The sequence below is a fragment of the Melospiza georgiana genome, chromosome 5 (assembly GCF_028018845.1).
Source record: "Melospiza georgiana isolate bMelGeo1 chromosome 5, bMelGeo1.pri, whole genome shotgun sequence".
Lineage (NCBI taxonomy): Eukaryota > Metazoa > Chordata > Aves > Passeriformes > Passerellidae > Melospiza > Melospiza georgiana.
In genome coordinates, this window is record NC_080434.1 from 58,184,399 (window position 1) to 58,201,805 (window position 17,407).

The following is a 17,407-nucleotide window of genomic DNA, read 5'->3' on the forward strand; positions in this document are numbered from 1 at the left end:
GCAGCTTCCGCGCACCACCCTCCCCGTCACGCCAGAGAGGATGGGAATCACTCCCTCTCCCGTTAATCCTCCCCGAGGCGTGGGCATCGCAGGCCGAGCTTCCCCGCCCGCAGCGCCGGGCTCGCTCCCGCTCCGCGGTAAGGGCCGCGGGCATTCCCGCACCGCGGAAAGCGCCCCGCACTACTTACACCGCGGCCGCCGCTCCCCGCGCCGCGCTTCACCAGCGTGCGCGCCTCGGGCTCCGCCGCTCCGTCCATGGCTCCGTCCGCGCCGCCGCCGCACGGGCGCAACGGGCGCGCATCTCCGGGGGCAGCGGGGGCGCGGCCGCGGGGGGCGGCGGCGGCGGCGGGGGGGCCGCGCCGGGAGCTCGGGGCGTCCGGGGCCCTGCGGCCCTGCCCCTGTCCCGGTCCCTATCTCTGCCTCTGTTCCTGTCCCTGCCCCTGTCCCTGCCCCTATCCCTGCCCCTGTCCCTGCCCCTGTCCCTATCGCTGTCCCTGCCCCTGTCCCTGTCCGTATCCCTATCCCTGCCCCTGTCCCGGTCCCTGCCCCTGTCCCTGCCCCTGTCCCTATCGCTGTCCCTGCCCCTGTCCCTGCCCCTATCCCTGCCCCTGTCCCTATCGCTGTCCCTGCCCCTGCCCCTGTCCCTGTCCCTGCCCCTGTCCCTATCGCTGTCCCTGTCCCTGTCCCTGTCCCTGCCCCTATCCCTGCCCCTGTCCCTGCCCCTGTCCCTGTCCCTATCCCTGTCCCTGCCCCTGTCCCTGCCCCCGTCTCTGCCCCTGTCCCTGTCCCTGCCCCTGTCCCGCTCCCTGTCCCTATCCCTGTCCCTGCCCCTGTCCCTATCCCTGTCCCGGCCCCTGTCCCGGTCCCTGCTCCGGCCGTGGGAGGAGGCGGCTCTCGGGAGGGGACTGATCCGGTGCCCGGGGCTGCGGGCAGGACCCGAGCGATGGGGAGGGAGCCCGGGCTCGCTGCTGTTCGTGCTCGCACATAACTCAGGGGAATGTGCCCGCCCGCCGCCGTGCCCGGGGTGTCCCTCCGCGGGGACTGAGCCAGCAGAGCACGTAGGGCAGGGCAATGTCACCACTCGTGTCCATCGCGGCCCCGCCGCCGAGTGGCAGTGGGGCTGGGGGACCACGGCTTGCAGGGACCCCTGCCGCTGTCCTGACTGGAGATCCGGGCAGCCTTTCGGTGAGCAGGACTCTAGACTAAGGTGAGAAAGACTTCCCGTGTTGCCGAGGGTAGAAAGTGAAGGTACCACAAGACTTGTAGGCAATTAAGAAGTTAAGGATGTTTCCACAGCCTTAGGAGGTTTAGATCTGAAACGCCACACGACTGCTGTGTTAAGGATGGGGATTAGGCATGCCACCTGGGGAAGATAAAAGCTTTCAGCTATTATATTTGAAGGTACCTACTTGCAAACACGGAATTTTGAACTGCTAAGAGTCAAATGACACCTTCTAGTTGGCAATGATGTGCATCTGGGAATTGTCCCCAAGTGACTGTAGCTGATACTGGTGTAAATCTGAGCTGTTTTCACTTCTGATATGTACATACCTCAGAACTATCTCAGAGCTCTCAGAGACATAGTAAGTAATTCCACTAAGCAATGCAGGCTGGGAAACAGTTTATGATGCAGAAATTTCAAGATGTCATTGGCTCAGATCAAGGTGACTGGTGTTTGAACAGAAAGTCAGAGGATACTCATGAGTGTGTACAATTATTATACATGTTGATAGAAGATCTGGACAACATTTAGCATCCCTTTGAATTGTTGTAAGAGTCAAAAAAATAAGTCAAGTTAGGAGAATCAAGCCCCTGGAATATAGAGAGTGCATTTGAGATGAATCAGACACCTGTGTTTTGTTTTGTTTCATGTTAAATAGGTGCAAGTAGTTCAGTTCATACTCAAATACAAATACCATGGCTACATGTGATTAATATGTACATAACTTCTCACCTTAACATGCTCACAATTTTTGACTCTTTCCAATCACTGTTGGTTAGTTACAGAAACTAAACATATGCTACTCAAAAAAAGAGTAAGTATTCATATAGGTTCCAAATAATTATTTTATAATAATTATTTTATAATTATTTTCCACCTCCAGTCTCCAAATAGCAAACAAATGCCTTGAAAGAAGATTTGATTAATTCACTCACCACTTTTTTCTTTACTGCATTATTTTCTTTCATCATGCCGTTGCTTTGCTGTTTGTTCTCCATTCAGTTACCTTGTGAAATAATAGCTGAGAAAGAAAAGAAGGAAAGTTGTGCTACTGTTCAGAAGGGTAAAAGATGCAGGCTCTTTAGCAGATATGCTGTCACTGTTAGAGTAGGAACTTCAGACCCACAGCAACTACAAAAGAAGTTTAGTCAGTCAGGTGGAACTACATTACTATGGCTGGGCTCCAGCCAGGGCACTTGGATTAATTGTTGGTGTGATTCTAAAGATTGTTAGACCTATGCTAGCTAGGTCATTGCACATTTGCAAATTTGGAAGAGTCCATTTATTTACTCTTCTATCAAGCAAATTCTTGCCTGTACGTCACCATAAGTACTCAAATAATGTTAAAGGGCATTTTAATCTTAATATATGAAGATACTAAACTGGTTTCAGAGACAATCTGATATTTACATGGTGCTTCATTGTATGATCTTGGGCAGTCTGCCAGTTTGTTCAGTTAATTTGGAACAAGGATTACTGTATTATTCCGCTTCAACCTCTTGAGATGATAGTGCATTTCAAGACTTTTGCTTACGTGGCCATTGAGGTAATGATAGATCCAGTCCTGAATACAAGTTGTCTTCTGGACAGGAGTCTACAAGGCAGTGAGCCATGAGACATGGGGAGTAACAGGCAGTTTGGTGAAGCAGTTTGGTTGTTGAGGCCATCACATTTACAAGAGGGTTTTAGGATGGAGTCACCTCTATGAGACATTGACATTACTGAGGCCATTATATCAGATTGCTCCAAGCCAATCTGAGCTTCTAAGTGAGAGAAACCAGCGAGGTAACAACATCCTAGAAGCACCAAAAGAAAAGAAAAGTTTCCTTCTTCCCTCTCTACTTACCAGTGGAGTCAATACTAACAACCCACAAACAACTTCCTTTCCCTCTGCTTCAAGGGGCCTTAGTCAATTCCCGCTAAATTGTTCTTCAAAAAGGACTTTCATGAAAATGTATTTAACTTTATAGGAGAGAGTCTTAGTCTCATCAAACAGTTCTCCTGTCCCATGCCACTTTTAACAAGTATATGAAAAGTAATGTCATGACCTGTTCACTGAAGCTTCTCCATCCCATACAGATTTCATGTATGTGGATAATTTAGATAATTAAATTAATGAAGGTTCTGACAGAGCACAAACAAAGCATCATCAAACTGGAATTTAAGAGCTGACAAGATAAAGAATATATGGGTCATACCACTGAAACAGAAACAACAAAGTCAGAACCAATCTGCTAAACATCTTAGGAGGCATAACCTTACAGCTAAGCCACTAGCAGGAAAACTTGTGTCTGCCTTCCCTCACTCAACTTATTTTATGTGGCTGAATTTTTTTCAGAACACCTTTAAAACATTTTAAGATATGTCTGGAAAGTTTAATTGCTAGCAATGCACCATCAGTCTAAGTGTTAAGATTGAGCTATCCTTCCTGTATTTCAGGTAACCCTCTTTTACTTTCTTAAGGTATCAACTTGACTGTAGCAAAAGCAACATTACCATATCCAGAACGGACATTCTAGTTGATGCAAAAAATAAGAAATCTGGACTGGAGATGGAGTAGAAATCACTGAAATCCTGTATGGCTTTGTCAATGATATTTTTTGCATTTTATTGACTCCTGTGCAGGGAAGGGAGACAAAATTACAGCAAGCAGAAACCTGATCTTCAGATTGCAGAGTTTGACAAAATCTAAGGAAGGGTAATGAAAAGCTCATATTTGCTCTGACGCTGCTGTTTATCACTCACTGAAAAATTTTAGTAGATACTGTAGAAAAGTATTACTTCCCTCTGAAGTTCATATTGCTAGTACCAGGTAAAGTTTCTAAAGTTGTTGATCCAAAGATATTTATTCAATATTTTTTCTTTGACACACCAGATTAGATTTTTCTGTTCCATAGCATGTACAGTTAGTCAGGAGGTGACTCACAAATCAGGAAAGGCTCATCTATGTCAGGCCCAGGGCATCTTCAATTTCAGCTACAGTTTGCTTATCTATTTATCCAACAGTTTATTTGGTGATGTATGGGTTGAGTTCACTGGTAGGACATGGAATCCAGCTGAGTCCTATGAATTGTTAGCTTTGGCAAGGAAGGCTCAGCAGTTCACAAAAAAGGAACATTATGACTGGTGCAGCAAACTGACTTGGGAGAGGTATGAATAAACCAACTGTAATCCAGGTTTAATTCTGAACTTCTATTGAACATTCAACTTTCACTTACTGACTGCAAGTCAGGAAAAATAAAAGCTCTTGGAAAGCTGTTCAGAAAAAGCAAATATGCAAAGGGAGCAGTTCAGATGAACTAAGATTCTCACCAGCCATATTTGCTAAGTTAGATGATGAAATCACCAAGAAGATGACCACCTCAGAAAAGCTGAGTTAAAGGACACTGATGTTAAAAAAACCCAACAAGACCAAGCCAGAAATGCATAAAATGTGGACTGGATCAATTATTGTTGTCTGGTCTGAGCACAAGGCTCAGTAGCCACTGAAGGCCCATTTGCCATCTTCATCAGATGAGCTTGGACTAACACCAAGGCCCTGGTCACCCCACCCAATGCAAAACACAAACAAGCTTCAGGCACTTTATCTGTGATATAAAAGACTCTCCTGTCACAAATTCCTCGTGCTGGGCATGCAGAGCTTCCCTGTCTGTCTCCCAAGTACAAAATTATACCATCTCCATGGAAAAATAATGTCTGTGTCAACATTGCACTACTATGGACAGGAGAACTGTGGAAGAGCAGCCTCCAGCTGACAAAACTCACTTATAATTATAAACTGTTGTGGCCTCTTAGGGATGGAAAGGGCTTTATACCCCTCAGGACACATCTCTCTCAACTGTAGCACAGAATTGTTTCCTTTCTTTTAAAAGCAGGAAAAAGAAGCACCAAGAGAGACAGCACCACAATAAGGTGTGAACGGCAAAGCTTTGGAAAACACTGGTGTAAAAATAACCCAAATAGGCTCAGCAAGTCTTATTGTCCATGATAGATTGACATCTAATAATTTTTGCCTTTGGGATGCAAAATTGCCCAAATTAATTACTTTGGTTTGCTATGGTTAGGACTGGAAATAAGTCCATGTTTTAAAATATCTTTTTTTTTCTTTTTTTTTTCTTTATTTTTTTGATTCAGCTCCAAAACTCTGGCAAAAGGGCATGGAGAGAAAAGTTTTTCATCTCACTCTTATTCCATAGCTTGTGTGCTGCTATCTTCTTTCTACTCAGCCAGAGCAGAAGTTTTCTGTTGCTGACTGCTTGTGCTTTTCAAAAATGGAGCTGTTCTTGCAGTGTAAGACATGCAAGCAGAGGACTTGCCTGTGCTTCTAGACAGATACCTCTGTCCCTAGTTTGTGGTGTGTGCTACAATGAATGTGCTCCTCTCCCTGGTACCATAAAGCACACATACACACCCACACAGAAGAAATCCACCATTGATTAATTAAGAGATTGATTAATTAGAGCATCCAGTGTGAAGAACACATTCTGAATGTCTATGTCCCCAAAGCAGTAACAGTTTATGTATTAGATTCTGGTAAGTGACACAACTATCTGGTTATGTAAATAGGTACAATTGAACTCCATTGAAAACTGAAGGCATTATTTTCTTCTCAAGCAGTTTTGTTAATCTAGATCTATTCTGAGACTGTACAAGTCAATGTTTCCTATAGTGTTTATGAAAAATATCTAGGAGTTCCAGTATTAAAGTACCATTGATGGAATCAGATGGGGTATGACTTTAATTAGACACAGAGCATTCCTATGCTACTGAACTATTCAGAAAAAGTTATTCTCAAATGCTGTAGACACTCCATCCCAGAAATACATGTCTCATAAGTAATTGGTTATCTGAGTAGGAAAAAACCACATGTCTTTTTTTCCTGTACCTGTAGTATCTATCCTAAAGTGCCTTGCAAAATGATGAATTATTGTATTTGCATTTCAATATTTCGTACAAGTCATAATCTGATTTCTTATACTGAGAAGTGGAAAGACTGAGTTTCTATCTCAAAGTGAAATGTTCTGTTGTGGTTTGTTGTTGGGTTTTGGGTGGATTTTCTTCTAAAAAATTGTGATGAAAATTAAGGCTATTTTCAATAGAAATGTGTTACACTAGGAGAGGAAGACAGATTTCAGAGTTAATGACTAGTTACAAAGAAGCTGAGAACTTGGCTAGCACAGGAAATTATTTGTTTATGAACTTCAAAACATTGGTTTATACCAAGACAAATCTATTCTTCCCTCCCCAAGTCAACCCCTTGAGAACATTGTCAGATTTGCTGCAAAGTATCAAGTCCAACTTTTAAATGCTACTCACCCCTTATCTCAAGTATTCTTCTCTTCCAGTGAAGTTCAGTGCAGCTCAGAAGCAGCCCTCCTGAGAATTGCTGCTGCTGGCTTCTCTAAAATAGGGACGACGAAGTCATTGAGTTAAATGTAAAGCCAGATTTAACTCTTTTATACCATTTCAGAAGTAATAAATAATTAACAGTAGAAACAAAGCATAGCATGACGTTTCAGCTGGAATTCATGCAATGTCTCTTTTTTGCCCAATGGAAAAGAAACTGCCTTGTATGGCCGTGACACCCTACAAGAGGTCTTTGTTTCAGATACCACAAACGTGAAAAAGCCTTGCTTACCGAATTTGAACCATTAGATATTTGAAATGCATGTGCCTAAGGCTAGGACCTGCATTCTTATACTTTTACCTGATTACAAGTGACTACACTGAGGAACACCCACAGCATTCCACATGCTAAAAATAGATTTTAACAGTGGCCAGGAGCTCAGCATGAGAGCTGATGTGTGGTACTTGTGAGGATTCACCCCTTTGCAAGATGATAGGAGGTTGGAACAATACAGTACAGAACATAATGTACACCAATAAACCTCTCAGTAGTTAATAAAAAAGATTTACCTTGTCTATTGTTCTGGCTTTGTGCCATAGAGAGGTGTTCCATATTAGCACTAGTTTAAAAATTTAACAAAATATGGATCAGGACAAGGGTGTAGCAGTTGTGCTTTGTTATAAATTCCTTACATCCCAAAGCTAAGAGAGATAAGAACACTCCATTGTAAAAAGGTGCTATCTGCCTTGCCTTTTCCCTGATCCTACACATATTGTTCTCTTGGAAAATTCAAGGTATGTTAAATCAGTCTCATCAGCATTTTTCTAAGGACCTGATAGGTAATTTAGTTGGATTATTCCTAAATTTGCAGATGTTAAGGTATCCAAGATATGTTAGGTAAAGAAGCAGTTGTACAGAGGTGAGTTGGCTGAAACTGTAAACTCTGGCTGGGATTTGAAGTAACCTTGTTCTTTTGGGGAAAGTGGGATTATTGAGCATGTGGTACTTGGTTTGTATTTCAAGTTGTGATTGTTCTGGCAGCTCCTACGGATCACCTGTGACCCTGTTACATAAACCTTGCTGAGGTTCTCAAAAGATATTAGCATCAGTTTTTCTTCAGCTTAACATAGGCATCCTTCTCCCATTGCAAGATGATAATCAAAGAAAACACCACTTCTGAGCAACAGGAAAGAAGTTCTCCTTCAGATCCCCTAGCATATTTTATGTAAAAGTGTCTTTAGACTTTAATCCAATGTCTTACAATTAACAGGAAATACAGTCTTGTACTTTAGCTGTATGTAACATGGTGGCTAAAAGCAAATAGGAGATTCATTCTCTAGAGGGAGAATGAGGAAGCAGACAGGTGAGTTTCAAACAAATCTTATATCTCAGCTATCAATGAGAGATGAGGCCTTCCAGACTGATACACTTCTAATTTTCACTTCAAATAATCTACATTTGAACTGAAACTTTTACAACTTTAAAATTAAACCAAGGGGACTTGGTTATGAAAACTAAAACCAAGCTGCTCTACTTCTTAGCAGCATCTGTCACTACTGGAAAGGGCTTGTTGCTCTGTATGTCCCATGATTGGCATAAGGACAGGAAAATAAACAAGAAGGGCTATAAAGGTGGTGCTGCTACATTATAAAACAAGTTTCACATAGTTATGTATGCTTTGGACACACATGCATGTTCAAAGAGCATTAATTCAATGATCATTGAAGCTCATTTTGTGATAAAACTAATCCTTTCAAACTTAGCAGACTACATCTTTGATCCAAGTTATCCCAAACTGTAGATTCAGGTTTTTTAGTTTGCCCTGTTTCATCTTGATCAAGAATACAAAGAAACCATCTCAAGGGCAACTTACACAGACATAACCAAGAAATAGCACAATGAAAACATGAACTTCTATGTTAGAAGTCATACAAGAAAGAAATCACAAACAAAACAGAAAAATTATAATATTACAAGCAAGCCCATGTTAAAAGCTTACAAACTGATCATTCAAAGGCTGTGAAATTTTGCTGTTTGCAATGGTTCTTTTCATTGTTAGGAAGTTAGAAACGCAAATACTAGAGAAAATGTGATAACCAGAGTGTGTACAGTGTCTGTAACTACGGGTGTGAATGCTCATTCACACATAAAGATGGGTAGGTCCCTTTGGAAATGCAGGCTCAGACTGATGCTAAGATTTTAGGTCTACAAAAATGTTCTGATCTAGAAAAGGAGTAGCATACAGTTTAGTTTTAAGCTAATTCCATAGGAAAATTAACTATATCCATAAATACTTTTCTAGTGAAAGAGAGAATATATAGCTTCTCACTTAGTCAAACCACCAAAAGTGGAATTTGGTGTCTTTTTATGGCTGCATGTCATTGATGAAATGCACTGCTTCCTGCACTGCTAAAAGCACATTTTTGAGAGAAAGGCCAGGACACTGACCATTTTTATTTAGAAGTTCTTTAATCTTAAAAATCTCAAAGTTCCAAGTTGTTGTGCTTCTGTGAAAGGAGATCAAACAGATCTGGGGGGAACAGAACAAGAATACTGAATCTTTTAAAATAGTTTTTTGTTGATTTTATATGACAGTTCATAAGGTAAGCTACAACAAAGTGTTTTCCAGCTATTTTGCAAGAAAAAGTGGTTAATAATTACTCTTTGCTGTGTTGGCTATTAGTGTTGTTTTAACCATTTTTTCTTGTGTACACATGCAAGTCTGGTATGTCATCATTTAGGAAAAATCTTATGAGCCATGAGCTTAATGTTTTTTATTATGTTAGGGTTATTTCCAACATTACCCTCCATGCAGAATAAAGCTAGTTAAATCTTTGCAAAGTTATTACCAGTGAAATCAGCCTAACATCTATGTACCATTTAGTAAATGTTGAATTAAATATTGACAAGTGAAGGCTTTTATGTTGTGAGGTCATGCCCTGAGGTAAGACTGGAGCTGCTGCTTTGTACAGGTTCACTCCAGGTGGACAGGAAACACTTTTAAACTAATTTGTGTTATAAAGAAGGATGATGCCACAAAATGAAGCCCTCCTAGGATGGGAAATTTAGACTCAATCCTGAAGGCAGAATACCCAGCATCTAAGTTCCTTTTGTTTGAATGTCAAAGAATACTTCAACATTTCTGAGACCAATGCATTTGAGCAGAGTTATAACACTCAGGAATTGTTCATTACTTCTCAAAATCTTTAGAGAACTGGTGATCTTTTTGAAAGATCACTTGAATTGCTAACCCTACAGACCAGAGTCTGTCCTGACTCAAGGATCATCCTCACTTCTTCTAGCCTTAGACATCACTCTTGATCTCTGAGGAGAGGAAAGAATCAAAATGCCTTTGCATGCACTGCAACCTCAGTCAGTCATGTGCTTGCTCAAATCTTGAGTTGCAAGGCTCCAGTCCCCTGAGAGCAGCAAGCACTGCCTGAGCCTGGAGTACACACATTCCTCTCAAGGTTGAATGCGCCTAAAAAGGATGCAGAACAAGCCTAGGGTAGAAATATATACTCATGTTACTTTCTTCTGAAAGTCAGTCCTGGAAATCAAGCTAGGAAAATAAACTTTGCCAAACTTTGCCCTATCCAACCTGTCCAGCTATTTTAAATAACCCCAATCCCTGCTCTGCTTCAATCTAAGTCAAAGCCTTTTAGTTTGCCTAGCTGTAGTTTTAGGTTTGAAGTTTCATTTTTCTTCATCTAGGGACTAAAAATAATCAGGAATATTTGTGTAACAAGTTATTCTCCCATTCTCAGATTCATGAAACCTGGCAAGCAGTGGTTCACCATTTATTCTCTTGAAGGTTAAGAGATATTATCAAAGTATTCTCCTCTAAAAGTAAGGTAGGTAATGTAATATAAAAATAGGTTTCAATGTATGACTACCCTAATTTGTGTAATTAAATCTTGATATGTAAATATGGTAAAATCCTGCATGTTTCAGACGTGTGTTTTTCTCCCACTTTGAGGAACTGGGGAATAAAAGCAAAAGATAGTAAGGTAGGTCCTCCCTCCTCTCTCAAGCTTTAGCTGTGATTTCCAGAGGCATTTCAATGTCTTTTGTTGTAGTTTAAAAAATGGTACAAAAAATGCTTCGTCACACTCAGTAGGTTTCAATTACATGAACGTAAAGATACGAAACTCCCTTACATTGCCATGGCTTATGAAACACTGGAAATGCTGGTGGCTGAAGTGCCTGCTTTGCATTTCAAAGATATTGGGATCAAAGTCTGTTAGTTATTACCATTTTCAGCTGCTCATGGCAGCCAGCCATGAGGGGGACTCCCCTCCACCTCCCTCAGCAGAGCACCTCAGGGACGTTCTCAGCCCTGTCCTCAGTCCAGGTAAAACTGAACTCTACCCTGACTAACTCAGACCTGCCCTATCACTGTGGACTTGCCTGTGGGTGACAGGGCTGCATCTGCCCCTGACGTGGTGACTTCAGCTCACACCTGAGCCCCAGACCTGCCTCATCACCTGGGCAGGTCGTGCTTCTGGCTGAGCCTGATCACTGCTTCCAGGTGACTGGAAGTCAAAGAAATTGTCAAAGAAATAGTACCAAAGACACAACTATATCATAAATCCAGAAGCTGTGGAGTTGCAGGCAAAAAGAACCCCAGAACCAAAGGACTTGGAGGTGCAGGTGAGTTGCCATGACCCACCCCTCACCAGGGTGAAACCATCAGCCTTGGGAGGAGCAGGGCATGGATGAGTGTCATGCCAGGGAGAGGAGCAGGATCTGAGCAGTGTGGGGTAACATTGCTGACTCACTGTTGTTCTCTCTTTCGCTGTAATAAGTAGATCTGGACTAATAGCTAGACTCTTAAAATCTCAATTATAGAAACAGGCTCACAGTTAACAGTAAATTCTTAATAGATCTAAGGTGTGTTTCATCTTTGACAATAAACAATGCTTTGAGCAGTGTTTCTGTTCCATGTTTTTCTGCTCTGAAAGCCAGTCACTTGAAATGTGATGTCCAGACAAGGGGGTAGAAGATACTGAAAACGTTTAGTACAGTATCTTTATTTGTCAAAAGCAGAACTCTCTCAGCTGGTTAGCACTAGTGACAGAAAAAGGAATTCTCCATAAAAGATCACCTTTGCTTCAGTTGCAGTTGAATTGTAAAATCATTTTTCTGCAGTAAACTCCATTGTCAATCTTTGTTTAGGATGGTAAGTAATACTTTTTAACCACCTAATTATTTAGGTGGTCTAATCATTCATGGAAATAATTATGTAAGCAGAACAGCATATCCTAGGAAAATGTTAGAAATTAAATGTCACTGTAATTTTGAGCGAATAAGATATTTTTTATCTCATTTTATGAAATAAAAGGACACTGACAGAAAGTCATCATTTTGGGTCCAGATTTTCCTGTGGAGGGAAAGAGTAGGACTGGAGCAGGGATCATCCCCCTGTACTCAGCCCTGGGGAGGCCTCACATGGAATCCTGTGTTCAGTTCCAGGCCCCTCAGTCCAGGAAGCACATTGGGGTGCTGGAGCAAGTTCAGAGAAGGGCAAAGGAGCTGATGATGGGGCAGGAGCTCCTCTTATGAGGAGCACCTGAGGGAACAGGGGTTGTTTAGCCTGGAGAAAAGGAGGCTCAGGAGGGACCTTATCACTCTTAGGTCTTTTCCAAAGTAAATGATTCTATGATTCTTTGATTGCCTCCTCTGGAACAAGTATCCAGACAGATGCACAGCTTCTTAGGCAACACAAAATCCCCAGGTTATAAATTCGTACGACATCCTATATGGCCCAATATGCTCTGTTTGTGTTGCTACTGAGAGTTACTGCATTCCAGCTTTTCAGTTTCCCTTCACTGCAGCATTTCCCATTGCAGCAACCTTTTGGTCTCTTCAGTCTTAAGTACTGGTTTAAGGTTCAGTGGGAGTTGATTTCTGCCCACTCTTGTTATTAAAGTTTCAAAAATTGAACAAGCTACTGTAATTTCATGGTGTAGTGTGTGAAAGCAAGAACACTGATATAAGGCAAGTCACTAACAGTGAAATTGTTCCTAGTTTTATTGCCAATTATATGAACAGGGTGTGATAGTGACTGAATTATGTCCAAGTGCATGACTCATGCCATGTATGGCCAAAAAAAATCCTGTAACAACAGTATGTTACTGCATTCCACTTTGCTGTTGGTTCAAGGGGCATTACTTTCATGCTAAGATTTATGTTGTCAACTAATAAAACATTAACCTGAGAACAAAAACTGGAATCTATAGGTAGTGCACACAAAGCCATTGAGAAGAATATTCAAAGTAGTCATCTTATTCCACAAGCCATTATTGGAATTACTGAGAGCAGCACAGAAGAGTTCTGTTTATAGGTCCCCTTATCTCCCATTTATGGTTGTCATGAAAATCAGGTTTTTAAATACTTCCTGTGGCTTTGTTGTTTGAAAGGTCATTTGCTGTTCCAGACCACTATAGGATGCAAGTAAATGCTATCCAAGCACACAAACAAGTTATGAAAGAGCTAAAGCACCATGCTAAACCTGGCCTTGGTAATACTGCTGAATTGAGCTGCTTCTGTATCAAATCAATTCCAGTAAATGAAAGAACAACACACAATAATATGGCTATCTGAGAATTGTATTGCTCAATTTATCATTGAGTTATTTTGAAAAAAAGGGCAAATGTAAGGAGAAAGTTCACATAAAAGTGAACTAGGGACACTCAAATCTAAGGCTGATTACAAAGAGCTGCAGAAAGTCACTTTGTACATCAAGTGGCAGATAAAATTAGTCGCTATATATGCATATTAATGTAGAAAAACTCTTAATAAATACACAGAAATGGACTCACATGTAGCTATTTTTTGAAATATCCTGAAACCATTGTGAGTAGTCTTGGAAAGCTGACAGTTGAGTACTCTGAGACAGAAAAAAACCAAGAAAAACAGTAAAATTAATCTTATGAGAAACAAAGAAAGTTTATGTGTCCAGATTCTTGTAATAGGTTCCTTAAAAACTTCTTAAATTAAAGTATTGGGATCCACTTTCCATTCTTCTGTGTTGCTTGCTCAATTTACTTATATTGCTTGTTCCAGCTTCCTGTGGCAATGACTTTGACAGGGTTCATACATAGGTTGTCAGTTTTAACTTCTTTTCTGATTACTTATCTGGAATTTCCCTAATTCTTGTGTTGTGAGATTTACCAGCCATACCCGTCCTGAGTGAAGCTGTGCAGGTTTGCCTCCACATCCTTGCATTGGTTCCCTTGGCACACTCCCATTGTGCTACATTAAGCAATTACTTCTCACAGGCTGTACATATATTAGTCACTAAAATTGTTCTCATTTTCCTAAATTTTACCAGATATTTAGTTCACATGTTTCAAGACTACTCTGCCTTACAAGCCAGAGCATGTCTTGGTTTACTGAAATTTAAACAAAAACACCATTGTGGTCTCACCATAATCTCCCCAATGTGCCCAAGGAATCTCCCTTCATGTAATGCTGTAACAGGCAACATCAGCCTTGGGTTTCTCCTCTGCCCAGAGTGTTGTGGTGGGTTTATTTTCAAAAGGAATTGCTATGGACAGGAAATGACTGCTTTGGCAAAATTCTTCACTTCTTTTTCTGAGCTGCTGCAGTAGTGTCAGGAACTGGTGCAAGAGATCACTCAGAGCACAGGCAAACCTGAGCTGGAGCCAGATGCTCCAGAACAGGGAAAAGCAGGGCATCAGAAGCAGCAAAGCAGAATTACCAACAAAATGGAGCACTACAGCCTACAGAGGCAGAGTTCTCAGTGTAAATACTCTCTTAGGGCAAGAGGCTGAGAATGAGAAGTAAAGAGCAGAGGCAATCAATCACACCTTGATTGAAGACTGGACTACTCTGAGTTATTAGTTTGCCTTTGGGACAACATTTAATTAATATTTTTTTCTCCATATTTTTCATCCTCTCAAGATTCCTGAAAAAATTCCTTGCTCAGTTGTTTATTTCCTTTTCAGAAAAGGTTTAATTAAAGTTCTCGCCCCTTCACTCCCATCTTATTAGATGAATCCTTATGCTCTTTCTACTTCAGTTATGGTACAACAGGTTTGTAGTGTCTTTGGAGGAGAGGGGCACAGGTTTCTGACCATCTATTCCTAAAGTCCTGGAAAAAGAAATATTGTAGTTAAGCAAAAATATAGAGATTCTTGTACTTGCATACAAGTTTTGTGGCTCAGGAATACAACCCATCAGGGTGTTGCATACCACCAATGCCTGGCATGCCTGCTTCTTTTTTCCCCCTGCCCAACCCCTCTCCAAGAGGAGAGTGTGCACATCAGGCTTTCACAGTGGTTTTTGTTCACTGACATTGCACAGCAAAGGTTTGTGCATGTTGTGGGTGTTGAGTGTTCTCTGGAGCCCTGCAAACTGCTGCAATACCATGACTCACAAATCTCACCATAGAGGGGCACAAAGCAATTAGGCAAACTCATTAACCTTTTCCCTCTCATTTATTTTGCAAAAGAGAGTGGATTCTCTATTAGTGAGACTAGGTCTGGTCAAAAACAAGGGGACAGCCAGGCAGGTAACTGAGACAGCAGAAACAGACGTGTCTTATAGGAATTGTTGAGAGCTTTTAGCAATAGGTATAGTAAAATCCTTCTCTTTTGCACATTTGCTCTACTTCTTCTCCTCAGTCTCATGACAGCTGAACTGTGGACATAAAACTGTCTGAAATGCCACTGTGAGCTCTGCTTCATGGATGGTTAATTCTAAAACAGTTTGTTGATGTTCCATAATACGTCATGTATCAATTAGCGAGATGCAGACAACATAATTAATCCTGTCCCTGAAAGAATCTTCTGAGTGGCATTTAAGCTTCAGATGAAACAGTTCAATAGGCATAATATGGTGTTCTGCAGAAGTAGTGAGAGCAAATATCCACCCTGTAGTTTAATAACTCATTATCAACAAATGGTATGACATTTAAATAGAACTGTTACTGTTTTATAAGCTGCATGAGAGCAAGACAATAATTTGCAAGCAAACATGATTATAATGCCACAGCATTCAGGTTTTCCAACTTTGTACTCAAGATTTTAATAGACATTGAGAGAAGAATCACCATGGAAGAGGGAAACACCATGCATTTGTATAAACTGTAACTCATGATGGTGTTTCCCAAGTTATTACAGACTCTGTTTGATATTTCCCCTTCTTCAAAAAAACCAATTCACATGCAGTTAACTAACAGCTGGAAACTTGCCTGATTGTTTCCTTGGACTGCAAAAAACATAACCCAGGGAGGCAGGAGTCCTAAAAAACTGACTTGTATTATTGTTGTTGCAAAAGATCTTGCAGCTTCTATGCAGCCTGGGAGAAACAGCTGGTGTGCTGATGTGCTACATTTAATGTAGTCTCTCTTACTCCTGCATGAATTACTGTCTCAAAGGAAGGAAAATGATGACATACCATAGTAACTTTTCTCTCTGTGGGATCTGCCACCAAAGCTGCATTGGGTAGACACATAAGCTCATACTTATAAACATATAATCTCTTTTCATGGAACACCCAGAATATATCTAAGTGCTTGAAGGGATTAAATGCTGGTGTCAGCTGTAGTTTGATATGCTCCCAACAGTCCTCAGGGCAGCAAGTTATGATAAATGCTATATTCTTCAGATGAAAGAGGTTTTGCATTTCTCTTGAAACAGAAATTTGGAAAATTTTTATGATCTTCTCCATTCATTCTCCAGTTCTTCTCTTACTATAATTTCCTGTTTACCCCTCAAATTATTTAGTTAAAGCATGAAATTCATTCATGAAACTCCTTAAGCTCTCCCCATCTTGCCTTTCCTCCTATCTCTGCAGGATCATAATGTCGTGTTATCTGAGGCTCAGTACTGCCACATGGCCCCCCCCCCGTCCTTGATCATTTTGATTAATATTTTTTTCCCTCTAGGTGCAAAGCACTGCCCCAATATCCTGCTGTCTGCAATTATCACAGCTTCAATTTTGTTTGAAACCCTAGCTTTAACTCTTCAACTCCTTTCTCTGTGTATAAGTAATTTAATTCCTGCTGGAATTAGTACACATTATGCTGTTCCTGCTCTCTTTATGGGGACATAACCGCATGATCATTCTTTACCCAAAAATCCACAACAGATAAAACAGACTGTGTACCATACCTATGGCATTCAGACCTCATTGGTGACCTCTGTCCTGACCTACATCAGCTGATTAAGGTCTAGTATCCTTTGTGGGTGGGATATATCAAGGACAAGATAATCTCCCACACCAGAGGTTAGATTGCATCACCTTGCCATGCACATCTTTGCTCTGATTCATGTCTGTACACATAGTTACACAGAAGCCACAGCCCTCTCTGGCCTAATCAAGACTTGTTTGTGTCTTGTTTCTCGGTCTCTGACTGACCACAGATTTTAGAGACAACAGATTACATGTGATGTTACTTCTCAGGTCTTGGATCTACACTTCTGTTGTGGTAAACTTTAGGTGAAAGCAAACATGCAGAAGATTCCAACTGCATTTGGACACCAACCATCCAAAGCTCTCCTAATTCACTGTTGCCTCTAAGCTGAAGTTATCTGAACTACTGATACAGATTTTTCTACCTAAATTCCCAAGGAAACTCTTGGACTTCAAAGTGAGGGATTTTATAGATATGAAAGCACTGAAAGTGATAATGTGGCAACTGCAAGCAACTGTGGAGACTGAGAAGCTCTCACAGCTTTAGATCACATGTAACTTAACTTTTTTTTCAAAAATCCAAGGAGAGAGGAATCTGGCTTTAACTTTCTTTCAAGCTGCCCTCTTCTCTACATGTTCTTTCATGTTTGCAAGTATTGCCTTGAAATACTAAC

General features: G+C 41.2%; 1 protein-coding gene across 3 annotated transcripts in view; it reads right to left on the bottom strand.

The window, feature by feature from the left end:
- The window catches only part of SLC2A9 (solute carrier family 2 member 9), a 78,473-nt gene extending 76,253 nt beyond the window's left edge, over nucleotides 1-2,220 (bottom strand). Inside the window, exon 1 of one of the 3 annotated variants that reach the window (XM_058024854.1) lies at nucleotides 2,158-2,220. In XM_058024854.1, coding sequence (XP_057880837.1) covers nucleotides 2,158-2,220 — 63 coding nt within the window. Of the gene's footprint in view, nucleotides 1-179; nucleotides 258-2,157 lie in introns of those variants that run through there. The other 2 variants (XM_058024855.1, XM_058024853.1) reach the window with 2 other exon arrangements.
- Between the last annotated feature and the right edge of the window lie 15,187 nt (nucleotides 2,221-17,407).